General features: G+C 40.9%; 1 protein-coding gene across 20 annotated transcripts in view; it reads left to right on the forward strand.

Moving 5' to 3' along the window:
* The window catches only part of PAM (peptidylglycine alpha-amidating monooxygenase), a 140,901-nt gene that overhangs the window by 94,764 nt on the left and 28,733 nt on the right, over positions 1-17,404 (forward strand). For 10 of the 20 annotated variants that reach the window (XM_040986094.1, XM_040986097.1, XM_040986098.1 and 7 more), the window contains 2 exons: positions 4,235-4,558; positions 14,744-14,873. In XM_040986094.1, the coding sequence (XP_040842028.1) occupies positions 4,235-4,558; positions 14,744-14,873 (454 nt within the window). Of the gene's footprint in view, positions 1-4,234; positions 4,559-10,399; positions 10,419-14,732; positions 14,874-17,404 lie in introns of all 20 variants that reach the window. The other 10 variants (XM_040986113.1, XM_040986107.1, XM_040986105.1 and 7 more) reach the window with 2 other exon arrangements.

Consider the following 17,404-nt stretch of genomic DNA (forward strand, 5'->3'; position numbering starts at 1 on the left):
AGTTACCTTGGCAGGGACCCCAGGATAGAACAAGGTAATACTACCCAGAAACGCACATTGATCCTGACAAAGCTGAGGGCAAGGTGGCTGTGGGTGCTGTCTGACAGAGCTGCCTACTGCACTTCTGCAGAGCTGCAAGAGGGTCCATTCCAAGGGAGGAGCAGAGACTTTGGTTGTGACAGTCCAAGGATGAGAAGCAGTACAGGTGTGTACCGGTGTCAGGGAGGGCTTTGCAGGGAAGAAAAGATGATGTTGACGCATCAGCACGGGTTGGACATTCCAACTCACTAGTAAGAGACAGGCAAATCCGGTTCTCAGGATTGAATGACTCAAACACTCATTACTGAAAGAATGCTAAAAATATATATATATATATATATCAAATATGAAATCGAGAGTTCAGTTTTACATATGTGAAATTCAAAATGCCTAGGAGTTATACTTCCAGGTGGAAAATTCCAGAAGGCAGCTTTTCATACTAGGGAAAGCTCCAAGCTTGGGCAAGTCTTTTACCTGCATGTAGAGGAAGCTGGAACCAGGTGGGGGTCTGAGATCACTTAGGAGGTTGGAGTCAGAAGTCAGAATCGAGTGTCCTCAGCATAAACATTGGGAATGTTTATAATCTGTGATAGAGAAGTTGCGTTAGAAACGACAACAGATAGAAGAGGAGCCGGGAGTGGGAGTTTGGGGACGGGAGGGCTAGAAGAACTGCATTCAGACAGGGGAGGGAAGTCCTTACTCTAAAAATAGACATTATAAAATGCATATTTAGCCTTCTTTGGAAAAGCCAGGAAGCATATCTGTGAGGAGATGTCAGAAAGTTAATGGAAAAATAGAATTACAAGTTTATTTTGGTGGAAACAATGAAATCCCGCAGTGTTTTCATCCTACACTTTTTCTGAAAACTTTATAGCAGCCATAGGGACTTGCCAATGGCTGGAAATATGCAGAGGGCCTTAGTTTTCCGTTATGAAATCCCCACTGCTTGAGAAGGACGTAAAAACTGATCTGATTTTTAAAAGTTAAGTCCTTGTTGGAAGCAGGTATTTGTTGCAACTAAGGTTTGTCTTTTTTTATTTTTGTTTGGCAATTATAATAGCCACCACTTAGGGATGGCTGCTTTATAATGTACCTTGCACTGAATGTTTCTTAGTCATTATCTTTTCCTAATCCACAAACACTTTCTGAAAGTGATGTCGTGGTCTTTGCAGGATGCTGTGACTTACATAAAGGCACAACGCAGCTGCCGCCAAAGACTGTATAGAAACACAAGTGTGAAGTAGCACTAACTGGGGTGCTGCAGAACAGGGCAGATCTACATGGCAATGATCCCCTAATTTGACTTGTCACAGAAGGGTTTTTTTGGATATAACTTATGTCCACGATGTACAAGTTGAGTTGAACAGTCTCAAGACCTGGCGAGCTGGTGTTCAAGAAAGTGGAGGTTCGGTTTGACTGTAACAAACTTGAAAATGGATTATTGAGAGATGACATTCAGGTCATGACCACTCAGATTCTTCCTTTTATGTTCCACCTTATCTGTTATATTCATTAAATATGTTTCCTACATATTTTTAATTAATTAATTTCTTATATAAACAAAGGGGGAATGGGTCTTTGATCTGCTTCCTCACTCTCCAAGTGATTATAGAAACTAGAATTTAGGCCAGACAAAAGCCAGAAGCTTGGAATTCCATCTGCATCTCCCAAATGGGAGGCAGGGGTCCAAATACTTGAGCCATTTTCTGAAGGTTTCCCAGGTGCGTTTGCAGGGAACAGGATCAGAAATAAAACAGCCAGGACTCCAGCTGGCTGTCTGAGAGGTTGGTTTTTCAAGTAATGGCTGAATTCACTTTGCCACGAGGTCAGCACCCTAAGTGTCTTAATGTGGCTTTGGAAACCAGTGAACATGTCAGGAGGCCATATATGCATGACCCAGAGAGCCAGTAAAACTCTGTGATCTGAGTGGAGGAAAGTAAGAGATAGCCATGTAGTGCTCTCACACACATCGCCAACACTAGTAGACATCCTACTCTGAATCCAAATTCTTAAACTGTCGGTGCAGCATGTGTGCCCCAAGCCTAGTCCATTATTTTAGCCATTTGTGTTCCCAACCCAATTACAATTTTATATGATGATTTCAGAGGAACTGGAGTGGTGTGCATTTGGCTTTTTATCACAGCTTTTAGGTTTTTTTTTACTGACAAACTTGAATGACCTATATAGGCTGTTGGCCACATGCATGAACCTAATGATTAAGAGTCAAGTTTTTAACTTCTGTGTGTTTTTCAGTCTCTCCCTGAAGTCATCTTGTATTCTGCCTTCTATATAAAACATTTCATTGTGCAAGCATATTAAAACATTAACATTTTAGGGGGGGCAGAAGGATTTAGCAGTAATGAATTCATTTTTCTTCTGAGAAACAGAATGCCACTGTGGCCTCACCAATTGGGTTGAGTTATAATTTGCTTTGTTTATTTTACTGAGATTGGCCCTATTACCTGGTAATTAACTTCTGATTGAGGATCTCACCTGGGATAAACTGATTTCACGGGCAGGAATTGCAAACCTACTTGCAGTCATTCAACCAGGACTGTTTGCCAACACAGCAGGATCTCTGAACATGTTTCTAGAAAGACTTTGTTTTCCCTTGCCTGCATTTCTTCATAGTATCTTCATAGTAGTAGACATATCATGGCTATTCCAGTTAGCATTTTTATTTCCTGATGATTTTGGGAAATGGTTATATAAATGTTTTCTGACAACATCATCATTGAAATTAAAACTTGTGCAGGAAGACTCCATCATCAAAAGAAATTTCTGTAGCAACATGTGGACTTGGGTGAAGAAAGCAAGCACAGTTCAGTTTGGCTGAGAAAGGCGTGTCTGGGCCTCCGTGGAGAGCACCGGAGGAGACTTAAGAGGCTTGTGGAAAAATGGAATTCAAAGATCAGCTTATTGTGATGCAAAACATTTTTGAAGTCCATATATAGGTTCTTCAAAATATATGTTTTCCACAGACTTTGTGAAGATCCCTCATATGCAGGCAGTTCAAAAATTTTTGCACCATTTTTTCAAACTTTTTTTAAAAATTAAAAGTGTTGATTAGAGAGGCTTAGTTCGCCTAGCTACTGGCTCACTCCCTAAACGTGCACAGTAAGAATTAGGGATTCAGTCCAGCTCTCCCACAAGGTTGCCAAAAATCCAGCTATTCCAGCCATCGCTGCTGCTTCCGGCGCTGGCACTAGCAGGGGCTGGAATGACTGCCTGAGCCAGGTATCAAACCCAGGCACTGTGATTCAGGACACGGATGTCTGAGCTGTCAGACCGTGTGTGAACCTGGGGATGTATCCTTATGTTTCCTGTTCACACGGTTGATGTAAATGGATTTGAAGCCATAGATAGAAATGATGAGGACTTCAATGCTGTATGGACGTTTTCTAGTCATGTTTTCCATCTGATAATAAACAAGAAATAATTTGTTACCATGGAACTGAATTTTCTCATCCAACTTTATTGCTTAACACAGGAAGACAAAAATCTCACTGTGAATAGTCCTAATGATACTAGTTTTGTTTTCTTTTAATGATATTAGTTTAAAACAAAAACAACAACAACAAAACCTTCGTTGAGTCAAACTAAAAATCTTTCTTGTCATATAATTATTTTTCTGGAACTATTACGTTTCAAAGGAGCAACTGGAATTACTTTCAGTAGTAGTGCTAACAAAGTAAAAATAAAACTGATCTCCCCATTGCCAGATCAGATGTGTTTTTGTAAGACTGGCTTAAAAACAACTTTTGAAACAATTTCAACAAATTTGCCTAAGAAATAGCTCTTTTTTGATGTAGCTGAACTCTTTTATAATGTAACTTCTAATGTTTTATGTCAGTTTATGAATACTGTAAAGATCTTTTATCACAATGTGCCATGTGGTCATATCTGCAGAGTGTGTGTGTCTGTGTATATGTGTGTGTCTGTGTGTCTGAGTCATTCAGTAGAAGTTATCTAGGCTTGTGTGCTCCTGAAGAAACAGAGGACAAGAGCTGAAGGTCTGTATTATTCTTTCTGTGTTCCAAGAGATTTTTTTTTAATTTGTGCTTAAACGTCTGAGACCAACCTTCTCTTGCTTGTGATTGAAGAATCAGAAAAGAATATTTTGAAGGCACCAAATTTTGTTAATTTTACAATCTGACCGACTCTCTACTCTCTTTTGTCTCTCCCCCCTCCACAGGTGATTTCTATTCACTGCTTTCCAAGCTGCTAGGAGAGAGGGAAGATGTTGTTCAGGTGCACAAATACAATCCTACAGAAAAGGCAGAATCAGACTCCGACCTGGTAGCTGAGATTGCAAACGTAGTCCAGAAAAAGGATCTTGGGGGGTCTGAGGCCAGAAAGGGCACGGAGCACGAGGCCAGGGGCGATGCTATTCTCAGCAGAGACAGAATTCACAAGTTCCACAGACTAGAGCCCACCTTGAGGCCTGCAGGGAGCAGAGTGTTCTCCTTCCAGCAGCCCCCACCTGGTGAAGGCAACTGGGAGCCAGAGAGCACGGGAGGTGCGTTGAGGGTTTGTCGTAAGGCATGAAGTGCTAATGCTGCTATCCGGCCTAACAAAATCTGAAGGGAGTAGAAAGAAGTGCATGAAAAAAAAAATTTTTTATCAGAAAAAGCATTTTTCAAATTTGAGTTATTATCTGATGAGACATAGGGCAGATAGAAATGCCATGTCCGTTCACCGAGTGAGCTGAGAACTTCAGGAATATAACCTGTTCGTCTTTTAGGGCAGACTGGGGAAGAAATTCAAGAACACTGCATTCTGACCAAATCAATGCTTTTTTTCCATTTTGCTCCTTGGGAAAAAAAAAATGAAAATCTAAAACCTGATATACCAAATCCTACTGTCTGTAGTGTTTATGGTAATTAAATTCCCCTCAAAGGAATCTCAGACTTTGAACATTCTATTCAACGGACATGAAAAATGTAACCAACCATTTACATGACTTTGATTTCTTAAGCTCCGTTATCAATACCATCTTAATTGGAAAGTTGAGTATTCATTTCTGATGGGACCTCCTACAAGTCAATAACAATCGGATTTATCTTTATTCCTAACCAGATTGGCTTTCCTAATTAGAGGACAATGCCCTATTCCCTTCAGATTTCTGCACCGGCAAGCTGTGGATGCCTCGTTTTTGTCCTTCATTGTGTTGTGCCCTCTGTGATCCTGATTGTGTTTCATGTGCTTTGCTAATATAGAAAGCCAGATACAGCATGTGGAGATGCTCCCTGGAAGAGTAAGCACTGAGGGTGCGTGGCAGCTGTCCACGCGCGGGTTGCAGTAGCACAGACTGCCAGCTTCGTGTTCTCAAATTCAACTTTGCAGGAATTTATAAATTATTCAACACCCAGCTGATTTTTATTTATAATGGAAAAAAATTAGCATGCAAGCCTTTTGCTCATGATAAAAGTTGCAGCATTATCCGCTGGGGCTGGCCTTATCTTCGTCATGAGATGTTAACTGGAGCCTAGATTTTTTTTTTAACTCTTGATATTTAAACAGGATCAGCCATGCTCTGACTTATCTTAAAATTACATGTTTAAGAGGTTGGTCTCCAGATAGCATTACCTCACAATCAACTAGAGTGTTAGGAAAAAATTTTGACAGCGGAATCCTATTGAAAAATATCTCAAGAATAAAACATCTCAAAATAGGCTTCTGAGAAATCTCCACTTTTTCATGCTCCCACCCACCTCATCAGCACACAGGGGTGTCTATCTGAGCCCCTGGAATAAAGACAATAAATTGTTGATGCAGACAACATGGAAATAGAAAAGGCATAAAGGCCGTGTTGGTGAGATGTTGGAACTGCGGGGCCTGTATGCCGTTACTGGTCCTGTTGCTGTTGCATTTCAGTGCTATCATGGTCATTTAGAGGCATCAGATGTCAGTGCAGAATACAGGACTCCAAGTCCCGTCTTCCTGAACCCTACTTAGCTTTTCTAAGAGGGAAATCCTTAAAATCCCCCAGATACTTTGATTTGCAAGATCTTTTTGCACATCTAAGGTACTCAAACAAATGCAGGTGGTCAGAGGAATGTCTCTCTGGGTTCTGGCTTGGGCAGTTTGTTTTTATCTTAGAGAAAAGTGAGTGAATGTTACAAGAGGGAATTAAACAATGAGTCATGGAAACATCCAGCACAGATCCTGATTACAGAGGGGAAATGCACTTGTATTTCCTTTCTGAATTGAGTTACTTTAATCTTGTTTCGCTGCTTGAATTCTAAAACTTGAAAAATCTGAATGCAATAAAAACCCCGAAACTGGCATCAAGGTAAGCCATTTTCAAAACACACTTTCATTTTTGGTTGTTGTTGTGGTATTTATTTGAAAGGCAGAGTGACACACAGACACACACACAAATAATTCTTCCATCTGCTTGCTTATTCCCCCAAAGGACCATAAAGACTGAGGCTCAGCCAGGCTGGAGCCTAGAATTTCATCTGGGTCTTTCTACATGGCTCCCAGTGTTTAGGCCAACTGCTGCTGCCTCCACGGACACATTAGCAGGATGCTGCATTACAAACAGAGCCGCAGAACTTGCATTTGTGCTCCAGTATGTCAATTTTGGACTTGAAGGCCATTATGCTATAATGGCAGCCCCTCAAAATGCTTTTTCTTAATTGCCTTATGCTGTTGAGTAGCACACACTGTGGCATTGAAGTGTATTTCAGCTTTGTTATTCCTGGGTAAGCCAGAGGAAGACCCCCTCTTTGGGAAGCTTCCATTTTGTAAAAAAAGAAAGTGGAACGTATTAGCATATAGGCCCTAATAAAATTCTGTAGTAGTCTTATCCATGAGTATTTTTTAAGGCATGGGAATGAATTTGATGACTAATCTTCTACTGTGTCCCTGTGGCTTGTCTTTATGCCAGGCAAAGCTGACCTTGGGCATTCATGGTCTATAGGAATTAACTAACTCCCTGAATGCCTACTTTGCTAAAAGGACTTGCATTAACTACAAAAGAAGAAAATTGGATTTTAGCAAAAACAAAAATGTGTTGCTTAATATTATAGCTCCTTCTCATTTCAGATAACTTTTATTAATTTCCAAATGAAGAAACTGAAACTGAAAGGAATAAATTCATTGCTGAGTCAGAATATAAAACTTGGAGTTTATAACTTCCAAAGTACAAATCCTGTTTTTCTTCTATGTATTTGTTGTTTTAAAGTTATTTGAGAAGCAAAGAGAATTCCTTCCCATCTGTTGGTGCATCCCCAAATTCTTGCAACAACCGGGGCTAGGCTATAGCCAGAGCCCAGAGCCAGGAACACATTCCGGATCACCCATGTGGATAACAAAGATCCAAGTGCTTGAGCCAACTTCTACTTCCTCCCAGGTCTGTAGAAGCAGGAAGTGGGGACCAGTGATTCCAGGTGCCCACAATCAAGTATCAGTGGCTAGCTAACCAACAGGTTTACCAGTAGGCCAAACATCCGCCCAAAGTTGCTTAAATCTCATATAGTTGTGTTCAACTAAAAGGACTGACTTGATTGTCCAGTTCAGAGGGACTTTGCTTCAGAGTTCACATTCTCTTTCCTGGTGCTCTACACCGTTACTGCTTAAACGCTGGAGTGCCTGCCCAGGGCCCTGTTGTGTTGCCTTCTGTTGGTACCAAGATGACATAGTTGTTGGCAGCTTTGCTTTGGGAATCGTTGCCTGCTCCATGTGTTAGAACTGCAGTATGAAACTCATCTAACTGACCTATGGATTAAAAAGTGCAGTGAAAGGTTCAGCGCAAAAAATCTATTTGTGCCTCTGTGGGGAAGTCCCTGGAATATCCGAAGACTGTGGATATGGAACTCCAGTCCGTTCCACACCATGGCTTCTGACGTTGATGCTGTATTCTGCCCCTGGGTTATGGATTGGATATCAGTGGGCTACAGGCTGCATGAACAATACAATAGAATGAATCTTCTAGTGAGGTATAACTTGGAAATGACTACACACTTTGAAAAAAAAGATTTATTTATTTTTATTGGAAAGTCAAGTTTACAGAGAAAAAGGTCTTTCCTCTGCTGGTTCACTCCCCAAGTGGCAGCAAACGCTGGACTGAGTCAGTCTGAAGCCAGGAACAAGGAGACTTTTCCCTGTCTCCCACGTGGGTGCAGGGTCCCAAGGCTTTGGACTCACCTCTGCTTTCCCAGGCTATAAGCCAGGAGTTGCATGGGAAGTGAAGCAGCATGGACACGAACCCACCCACATATGGGATCCTGGGCATGCAAGGCAAGGATTTGTTTAGCCACTAAGCTATCGTGGTGGCCCATGGCCAGACACTCTTTATAACAAGACACTTGTGTCTCTTGGAATACAGATAACTACAAACAGGCCTTTTTCTTTTCTTTTTAAAGATCATTTTAAAGGCAGGGAAGGAGATAGAGATCTTCCATTCCATTCCCTGATTCACTCTCAAAATTACTGCAGCATGCAGGCATTGGTCATGCCCAAGTTGGAATCCCAGGACTTATCTGCATTCCTCATTTGGTATTGGGCCCAAGTCCTTAGGTGAGGATGATGAGGGCCTTCTCAGCTGCCCTCTTGCTTGCATTAACACGGCGCCATATCGAAAGTGAAGCAGCCTGGACTTGAACCAGTGCTTTGAATGGGGTGACACCTCCTGCGGCAACTTAACCAACTGTGCCACAGTGCTGGGCTCCCACCTTTGTTGTATCTTAACTCTGTTCTCCACTTCACTCCCATTAAATGCAATGTGGGAAATAATTTTTATTTTCTGTCTGATTTTGATATAAATATTTCCCTTGTAGTTTTAACTAATTATAGTTTTTGCGGGCCCTTTGATGAGTAGCAATCTATGACCAAAGTAAGGCATCTGTATATTCCTCATGAGCAGACAATTTTCAAGTGTAGGAAAAACAATCCCTACCTTTTGGTTTTGTTTGTTTTCTAATGAGTTTTTTTTCCTTTTTTTCTCTTTGTGAGGAACTTTGTTAACTGACTATGGATTCTATTTTGCCTCAACTTTCTCTACTGCTTAGGGAATATAGATAAATGAATGCCCTTTTAAGTGCTTATTAATAATTTCACGTGAAAACTTCAATGATCACTGGCATTAATCTCTTTCTTTGAAAGATGTAATTCGTTAATCCTTTTAGTGATTTACTGATGCAATTTTAATAGTAATTAATTTTTTTCTGAAATAGTAACTTTTTCTTATTGTATGATGGAATATGGAGTTAAAACATTTTGCCTTTATGATGAATCCAAGAATTCTTCATAGGATAATATTGTTTGTTTATTGTCAATATGTTATGTCACTTGGGAAAAAATGCCATTTTAAAATCTCAAGAGTTCCTTGTTTTTGTTATCTTTTAGCAATCACAGTGAGTTTGAAATAAGGGTACTAGTATTATGATATGTGTTTATACTGTATTTCTAAAAGTATTGTTTCCTCTAATATTTCCCCATATCCAGATTTTTTACAAATTATTTTTTATTCATTTGAAAGGCAGAATTACAGAAAGAGTGAGAGACACAAAGAAAGCTCCTGTCTGCTGGTTGACTCCAGGAGCTATCGCTGAGCTGGGCTACAATGAGAACTCCATCTGGGTCTCCCCTGTGGCTGGATAAGGAACTCGGGCCCTTGGGCCTTCATCTGCTGCTCCTCAGGAAGGTGGAAGGGAAGCCAAGTAGCTGCTGTTGGTACTGACAGTAGAATACAGAGTGCAGGTGTCCTCTAAGTGGTAATATACCCCAACGTGCAATGCCACTCATCCCTCAAAGAATGAAATTCTACCATTTGCATCAAAATGGTCCCAAGTGAAAACCCTTATGCTCAGTGAAATAAGCTAATCCCCAAAGCACAAATATCATATGTTCTCTCTTATATAAGACAACTTCCCTGCAAACTACAAAACAAGTAGATATTTAGGAAAATAGCTATATACATATATGTCATAGATGAACTGTATAATGGAGGCTGGAATACTCCCAAATAAAAGGACTCCCAGTGAAACTGTAAAATATACCTTGATAATACAATACTAGATTTTCTATCTTTGTAACTATAATTGCATGATGTACTTAGATAGCAAAATGTTAAACTTGTAACTGTTGCTAAAATGCTGTACTACTGTAATAATACAATATTATTATAGTATATTAATATTAAGTATAATATAGAAGGAAATATGGGAGGGGAAATTGGGAAGTGAGAAAGGGAAGGGAAAAAAGGAATCGCTATACCTATAAAAATGTATCATGCAAAATCATTTTTAAAACCCAAATTAATAAAAACAACCAGTCAAGCTTGCAATAACCTGCCATTTTCTATCTCTATTTAGAGCTGTTGGCAGTTGGATTTTGGGGTGGCTTGCCCAAGTTACTTGTAAGAAAATTTTATTTAATTTTTATATTAAAACTGTAAGTTGGAAGGTGGGCATCCAACTTAGTGTGAGGGATTAAGCCACCGTTTGCAGTGCTTATCAGTCTGAGTACCGGCTACAGCCCTTCCCATCCAGCTTCCTGAGTATGTGCCAAGGGCTTGGGTCTCTCCCACCATGTGTGAAACCCAGGTGGAGTTTGGGACCCTTATTCTGTCTGGTCCAGCACAGCCTTGGATGTTGCAGGCAACTGGGGAGTGAATCATTGAATGGAAGAAGAATGTGTATGTGTGTGTTTAAATAAATTAATATTTTCTAACTGTAAGTCCAGTAATGTTAGCTAATCATACCTTAGTCATTTCTTACATTAGATGTAAGAAAGATCAAAACAACGTTTAACATCTCTAGATTGAAAATGTTAACTTTAAGGAAAAGTCTAAGTATAGTTTAGCACACAATTTCCTTAATAAGGCTTTCAGATGGTTGTTGAGTGTTAGAGAATTGCTGTTGTTGATGATTAGGGTCTAAAGTCTGAGTCAAGGTGAAGTTCATCTAATGCCAAGTGGAAAGCATCGGGGTAATGGCGGTGCAGTGCTGCCGTTCCGTGATTCCCATGAGGTGAACATCTTGGAAGGGCAGCGCAGTCAACGCTAATCCACTGGAGACCTGTTACTGCTGAATGAGTGCTTCATTCCTCATTCATCTTAAAAGAAACCATGTTAACTTCCCACTTACGAAAGAGGTATTACACTGGGAGCAAAAGTGTAAGTTAGCAGAGTTCATATGCACAGATGGAAGCAGGCTCGTAGTTTTCCTTTAACTCTAATAGAACTTCTGGTTAGCACAGAGACCCAGGACCTCTAAGTCTTGAGATCTTGTCCAGATAATTCTCATAAATGTGTTAAGATGTTTTTTTAAGTAAAGTTAGAATAATTTGATATTATTTTCCCAAACATTTAGTACTAAAAAAAGCCAGGTTGAGCACAATGTTAGATTCACACGTTTCCTTATGTACGGCCTTTTACCACTTGGAAAATCACCCAGCAATATGTTTTAATTGTCCTAGATATTGACCCTGATTTTTCTTGGAAATGTCAACAATATACTTAGATGTAACAAGACTTTTTAATTGAGGAAGGTGTGTTTTTTTACATCATGCATCAATGGTTTTTGCCGTTCCAAGCACTTACCAATCTAAATACTTGCGATAGCTGAGATCATTCATCCTCTGATTAAAGTTCTTTACACAGTAAGAGTATTTCCAGGATTTTATGAAATTCATACTTAACCCCAGAGCAAAGCACATTATCTCTTTTGCCTATGAGAATTGGAATCTCTGCAGCTCAGGAGCACTTAACAACTAGTACCAGTGAATGGATCACTGTTGCTAAGTATTTATTATCATTACTGGGACTAACTAGCCACTGAAAGTTTTTATTGAATATCCTTACCTTGTCTGCAGCAATATTAGGTGTCCATAGAGGTGGCGCCTAGTGAGTTAGAAGAGCATAGAGGTGTGTCCATGCTAGTGGACATCATGAGCAAGTGAGATGCTAGGCCATGGAGGACATGTATGCCATTGCCTACAAATACAAAAGATGAATGCTGAGCCCTGGAAACATTCTGCCTCTGTGTTGTGGTTCTGAGCTCTGAGAACCTGACAAAAGCAATTAAAATGTCTACCCTGCCATGACTTTTTAGATTCCCTTAGAGCCCATCCAGAAGTTCCAGGACCTGGTGAATGAGTTTAGAGTGATGACAAGCTGTAACCAAGAATGAATGAAATACAATATGAGATTCGAACAGCTTTAAAATATTTAGAACATTTTCCTTGGGGGATGATTTATCCATATGCTGAACTATCTTGACATCTCTAGTAGCTATGCTTATATGCTGTTTCCAGAGTTTATGCTCAAAAAACACGGTTTAAATCATGTCACCCATACTGAAAAACCCTTAGTGATTCCCAGTTGCTGTAGCAGCAATTTGCAACCTTTTCTTCTTATTTTGACAAGTCAGCTTGATAGATGATGGATGCTGTTCATCTGAGCAGCTTCGTTCAGATCCACTCCTGGGCTGGGGATTATTTGCAAGCTCATGCCTACCAGCTGTCACCCTGGCCCTCCCTCCACCTACTTCCTCCCAGCTCAGAAAAGCCTCATAAGTGCACCTTAGTGAGAGTGACTTTCTTGTTGTCTCTAATATAACCCAAAAGCAAATTATCCCTCACCCTTGTAATTCATTGCTATGAATACAGTATCGACAGCATGCCTGAAAGTAAATCATCGTGGAGGTCATGACAGCACAGCTGCATACTACAGCCCCGTTGTTAAATCCAGACTCCTTCATGGGGTGCCTAGTACAATATATTTTTTTAGGCTGAATCTGAAGCAGATTGTCAAGGTCAGGTCATCCCATGCCCCACTGTTATCAGGCAACTTTCTGTTACTATGAGGAAACACCTGGGGTAATTTTATAAATGAAAAAGGGGTTATTTAGCTCACAGCTTTGAAAATTCCATGCCTGAGACAAAGCAGGAGACCCCATGAATTTGACAGTTAGCAACAAGGTCATGCAGACCATGAAGGGGGCCACACCCTAATGATCATATCCAACCCTTTCACCTCCCCAAGGTTCCATCTTCAGACCCCCAGAGCTGGATTACCTTTCTGCCCTCTTAGTGCCATTAGCATATATTCACCTTTTGCGTAAGACTGTGGACTCCAAACCTTTAAAACAGGGGCCTGGGCCGGGCAGGGAATTTACCATCCAAATCAGAGCATTGCCACCACCATGCAACTTACACAAGCGTCCCCTTCCAGATTACTTAAACACATTGAGGTACATTTTGCAAGCACAGACATCCTTGTTTTTGTTGTTGACACAAATTTGCTCCTCTGGGTGACCTGAAGGTAACTAAAACTCAGTTCAGCCCCGGGAAGGATTAGGGTCCCACTTCTGTGTCCCTTTATGTCCTAAGTATTTGGCTTCTGTTTATTCTCAGTGTGTCTTGCATGTCCCTATCCTATTGTATCTGACAATATCCCTTTATTCATTAAAACCCCAACCCTTGTTTTATTTCTTTGTGTTGCCAGAAACTGGTATAATGCTTCGCATAAGAGTCTACATGGGGTGTATTTCTTGAAGATATTTCAGCAGAGATGACTGGCAGAACTGATGTAGCATGCTATTCATTGTGTTGTGTAGTTCATTCTGGTTAAAGATCAGAACTTGTTTGAGTGAAAAGGATACCTTTTTAAAAGAATTGCTTTAACACATTTATTTTCACACCAGCATCGTGTCTAGCTGTCAGGAGATGGTGGTGTGACCCCTCTGCTTTTCTTTCTTCTGCTGGTCTTTAAATTCTGTCTTTGAGGAATTCCCTGCAGATTGCCACTTCCTCCAGAGAACGGGGAGAAGAAATGATATTCGAATGGCTGCCTTTCTACTTCTTGGATCTCAATTGAAGTATTTGAAAGGGAAGGAAAAATTGAGGTGGATAACAGTGGCTTTCGTGGCTATCTTAGTAGCTGCATATCATCAATTAGTATAATACTCTACATAGCAGCACTGTGGCTGAACATGTTTATGAAAGGAATAACACAAATGAAGCTAAGTATTCTCTGAGGGCAAATGTGTTCTGAACTGGAATGAGAGACCCCTGGAAATCACTAAATTTGCAGAGTTTCTGTCATTTCCCCACCCCTTTTTTTTGTGTTGGGAAACGTTGAAATAGAAACAACATCAAAAGACAGTGTCCCATTCTTACAAGAAAACTAAAGCTGGTTAAATTTGAATTTAGTATTTTTTATAGTTCCTCTTACCAGCGGTAATCAATGACTGGTGCAGACTGTTCTACAGTGAACATTCGGAATAGACTCGGAAGGTAGATGGGAGCTGATAGAGGAATGTGGCGTGATAGACTACTCTTGGTTATTTATGTACAACATTTAAAAACTCTGTAGTAAAATGATGCCATCATTGATGCCGTAGTGTCTAAACACACTAGTTTAAAGTATGAGTCTTGTCAAGAAGCAGGCAAGCAATGGCAGGTGTCTCTTTTAAGGCCTTACGAGTGAGCTGGTTTTCCAGGCTTCTCAGCAGTAGGAAAAGTGAGCAGGCAGTACCGTGATAAGTGCACAGTTGCTTGTTTAATCCATAGCACAGGAAGCTAGTTTGGCATGCGCATGTGAAATATTTGATGTAGAGCACGGCTTGATTTTGCTCTTTCAAGTTCTTTGCATCTAGCAACATGACTGCATGAGTCCTTATAGCCACTGTGAGTGTTCCTGAAGTGTGCCTAGCTTTCCGCATCACACTCACTGTGTGCACTTATCTTGTAGACTTCCACATAGAAGAAGCATTGGACTGGCCTGGAGTATACCTGTTGCCTGGCCAGGTTTCTGGGGTGGCATTGGACCCTAAGAATAATCTGGTGATTTTCCACAGAGGTGACCATGTCTGGGATGGAAAGTAAGTAATGTTTTTTACCTTCTTGTTGTTAATGAAAATTGAAAACTAAGGGATTTTCCAAAAGCTCATGGTGAACCCATGATGAGACATTTATGCTCCAAAACAAACAGCTTTTTTGTTTTGAATTCCATATTTGGACCCATCAATGGTATCCTCAGGGTGTGCGTCTCAGCTCCTTGGAGTAATGAATGATAGCAAGGGTACCGTTCTCCTCTTTCTTCCCTTTTTTGTTTTTGCAAGGGTTCCAGGCAGGGGGTGTTGAGATTGCCCTTCAGCACACAGTAAGAACCACATGGCCGTCTTTCTGTGATGGTTAGCAGGCAGTAAGTACTTGATGGAGGCACTGTGAATTATGATGCACTGAGTCATGCTAACTGTAACTCTCTTGTAATACGTCACTATTATTCCATCCTTTCATTCAGCTTGTACTCCCTTTCAGGAATTAGCATCTACCTGCAAGCTTTATATTTTTCCATCTTGTCCTGCATTTCTCTGACCTTGATTTTTTTATGAGCAGAACATATGATTCTTTTAATGTCTGATACGCTAGCAGACAGGAAGTGCTGTGCTTTGACGTCTCACCTGCTGCTACCATGGAAGAAGCCGTTAGCTGCCCGATCCCGTCTTCACCTGGCAGTTCCCTCCTCCCTTTGAGATGAACTTCACCTCCTGCGGCGACTGATATTGAAGCCTCTCACTCTGCACCAGGCTTCTCCCTAGCAGTCATAACATGAGACATGGGGTGCGTGAGCCACCAATTGTGCAGAACTAGTTCCTGGACCTTCGCATTTCGACGTAGGTCAATCTTATTACTCGGTATTTTAATGAGCATCAAAACCTAAACGTAACACCAGGACTGCCTAGTGCCTCTGACTTTCCTTCGGCATTCTTCATTCCCTCTGCTACTACCTGCTTTGAGAGACTTCTCAAAAATCTAGTATTTACTGAATGTTAACTTTGGGTCCATTATGCCCCAAATGTGAACATCAATGACCTCACTTGGCACTTTTATTACCATCATCACTCACATCTTACAGATGAGGAGAAAAAAAATCAGGAGTGGGACACTTCAAAACAGCTCAAAAATGGAATCAAAAGATATGCTTATTTTGGCACAAAAAAATTTAAGCCCAGGCACAGTTTTTCCTCAATACCCATTTTCAATGAATGTTTTTAAGACCCAGCGTAAGTGTGGAATTCCAACTTTTTGCACCAAAGTAAACCTTTTTAAAAATTCTATTCTTCAAAAACTTTTTGAGGCACCTCACGCTTTACCCAAAATCTCAGAGTTAGCAGGTGTATAAGCCACTGCAGAGCTGCCCTTTGGCCACTTTGGAAACTGCCTTCAGTATTCCTGCAGGCACATCCCAGGAGAACATTTCTAAAAACTTGTTCCAAAATTTAACAGATTGATTTCATTACTCTGAGTAACGAATACTTGTGTATAATTCTTTATTACATATTTACACATAAAAGTATGTTCTAAAAGAATCAGTCTAGTCTGATTCCTTTCAGTTCGACAACTGCAGGGTCACATCTGGAGATTGTGAATCTACGCATGGAGTTCAGTTGCTCTTCCTGCCCTTTCAAGAGTTGCTGATGAAACCTATGTGTTATATACACCTGTGGAGTATTCGTGTATTTGAAGATGGACTTCAGTCCATTTCCAAATAGACTGGTAGCTTTGTTTCTATTTAATTGTTCTTTCCAGTTGTTACCCTTGGAAATGGAAATCTGGCAAAGAGATCACTTGAGAGTTAGAAGCAAACAATCGCAGTGTAACTCAGCTTTCCCGTTCATGTGTCTGATACTTCATCCTAGCCGATATTGAACATCTAAGGGTATTTTAACAAATGCTTTTAAGAGCAAACTGTTCGGCCCAGTGCAGTAGCCTAGTGGCTAAAATCCTTGTCTTGAACGCCATGGTCCCATATGGGCACTGGTTCAAATTCCGGCTGCCCCGCTTGCCATCCAGCTCCCTGCTTGTAACCTGGGAAAACAATTGAGGATGGCCCAAAGCCTTGGAACCCTGCACCCGTGTGGTTGAAGAAGAGACTCCTTGGAAAAAGACTCCTGGCTCCTGGCTTCAGATCAGCACAGCTCCGGCCCGTTGTGGCCCCCTGGGGAGTGAATCATCGGATGGAATATCTTCCTCTCTGTGTCTCCTCCTCTCTGTATATCTGACTTTTCAACTAAAAAAAAAAAAAGCAAACTCGTTTTAGCATATTCTTCATTTTAATGAATGCTGTACATTTTCTGCATGGACTTCTACCTATGTTTTGCCAGATGAGAAAATTGCAGCATCATTTTCTCCCAAGGATGCTGTTTCCTCAGGCTAGAACTGAGCTGGACTGAGTCCAACTTTCCATTTCAATATTGTTTTCATTCCAATCAAACAGCAGAGTCTGGGATGACTTGCTAGAGAGAGGGATCGGCCAGGTCTCCTCCATGCAGGAGGTGGCATCGGATGATGAAAGAGGAACCACAGGAGAGAGTCTCCTGTGGCTTCTCCCGGAGGCCTTCCCCTGGCA

This window comes from Ochotona curzoniae, unplaced genomic scaffold, assembly GCF_017591425.1.
Source record: "Ochotona curzoniae isolate NIBS_2020 unplaced genomic scaffold, NIBS_Ocur_1.0 contig_4501, whole genome shotgun sequence".
NCBI classification, from domain to species: domain Eukaryota; kingdom Metazoa; phylum Chordata; class Mammalia; order Lagomorpha; family Ochotonidae; genus Ochotona; species Ochotona curzoniae.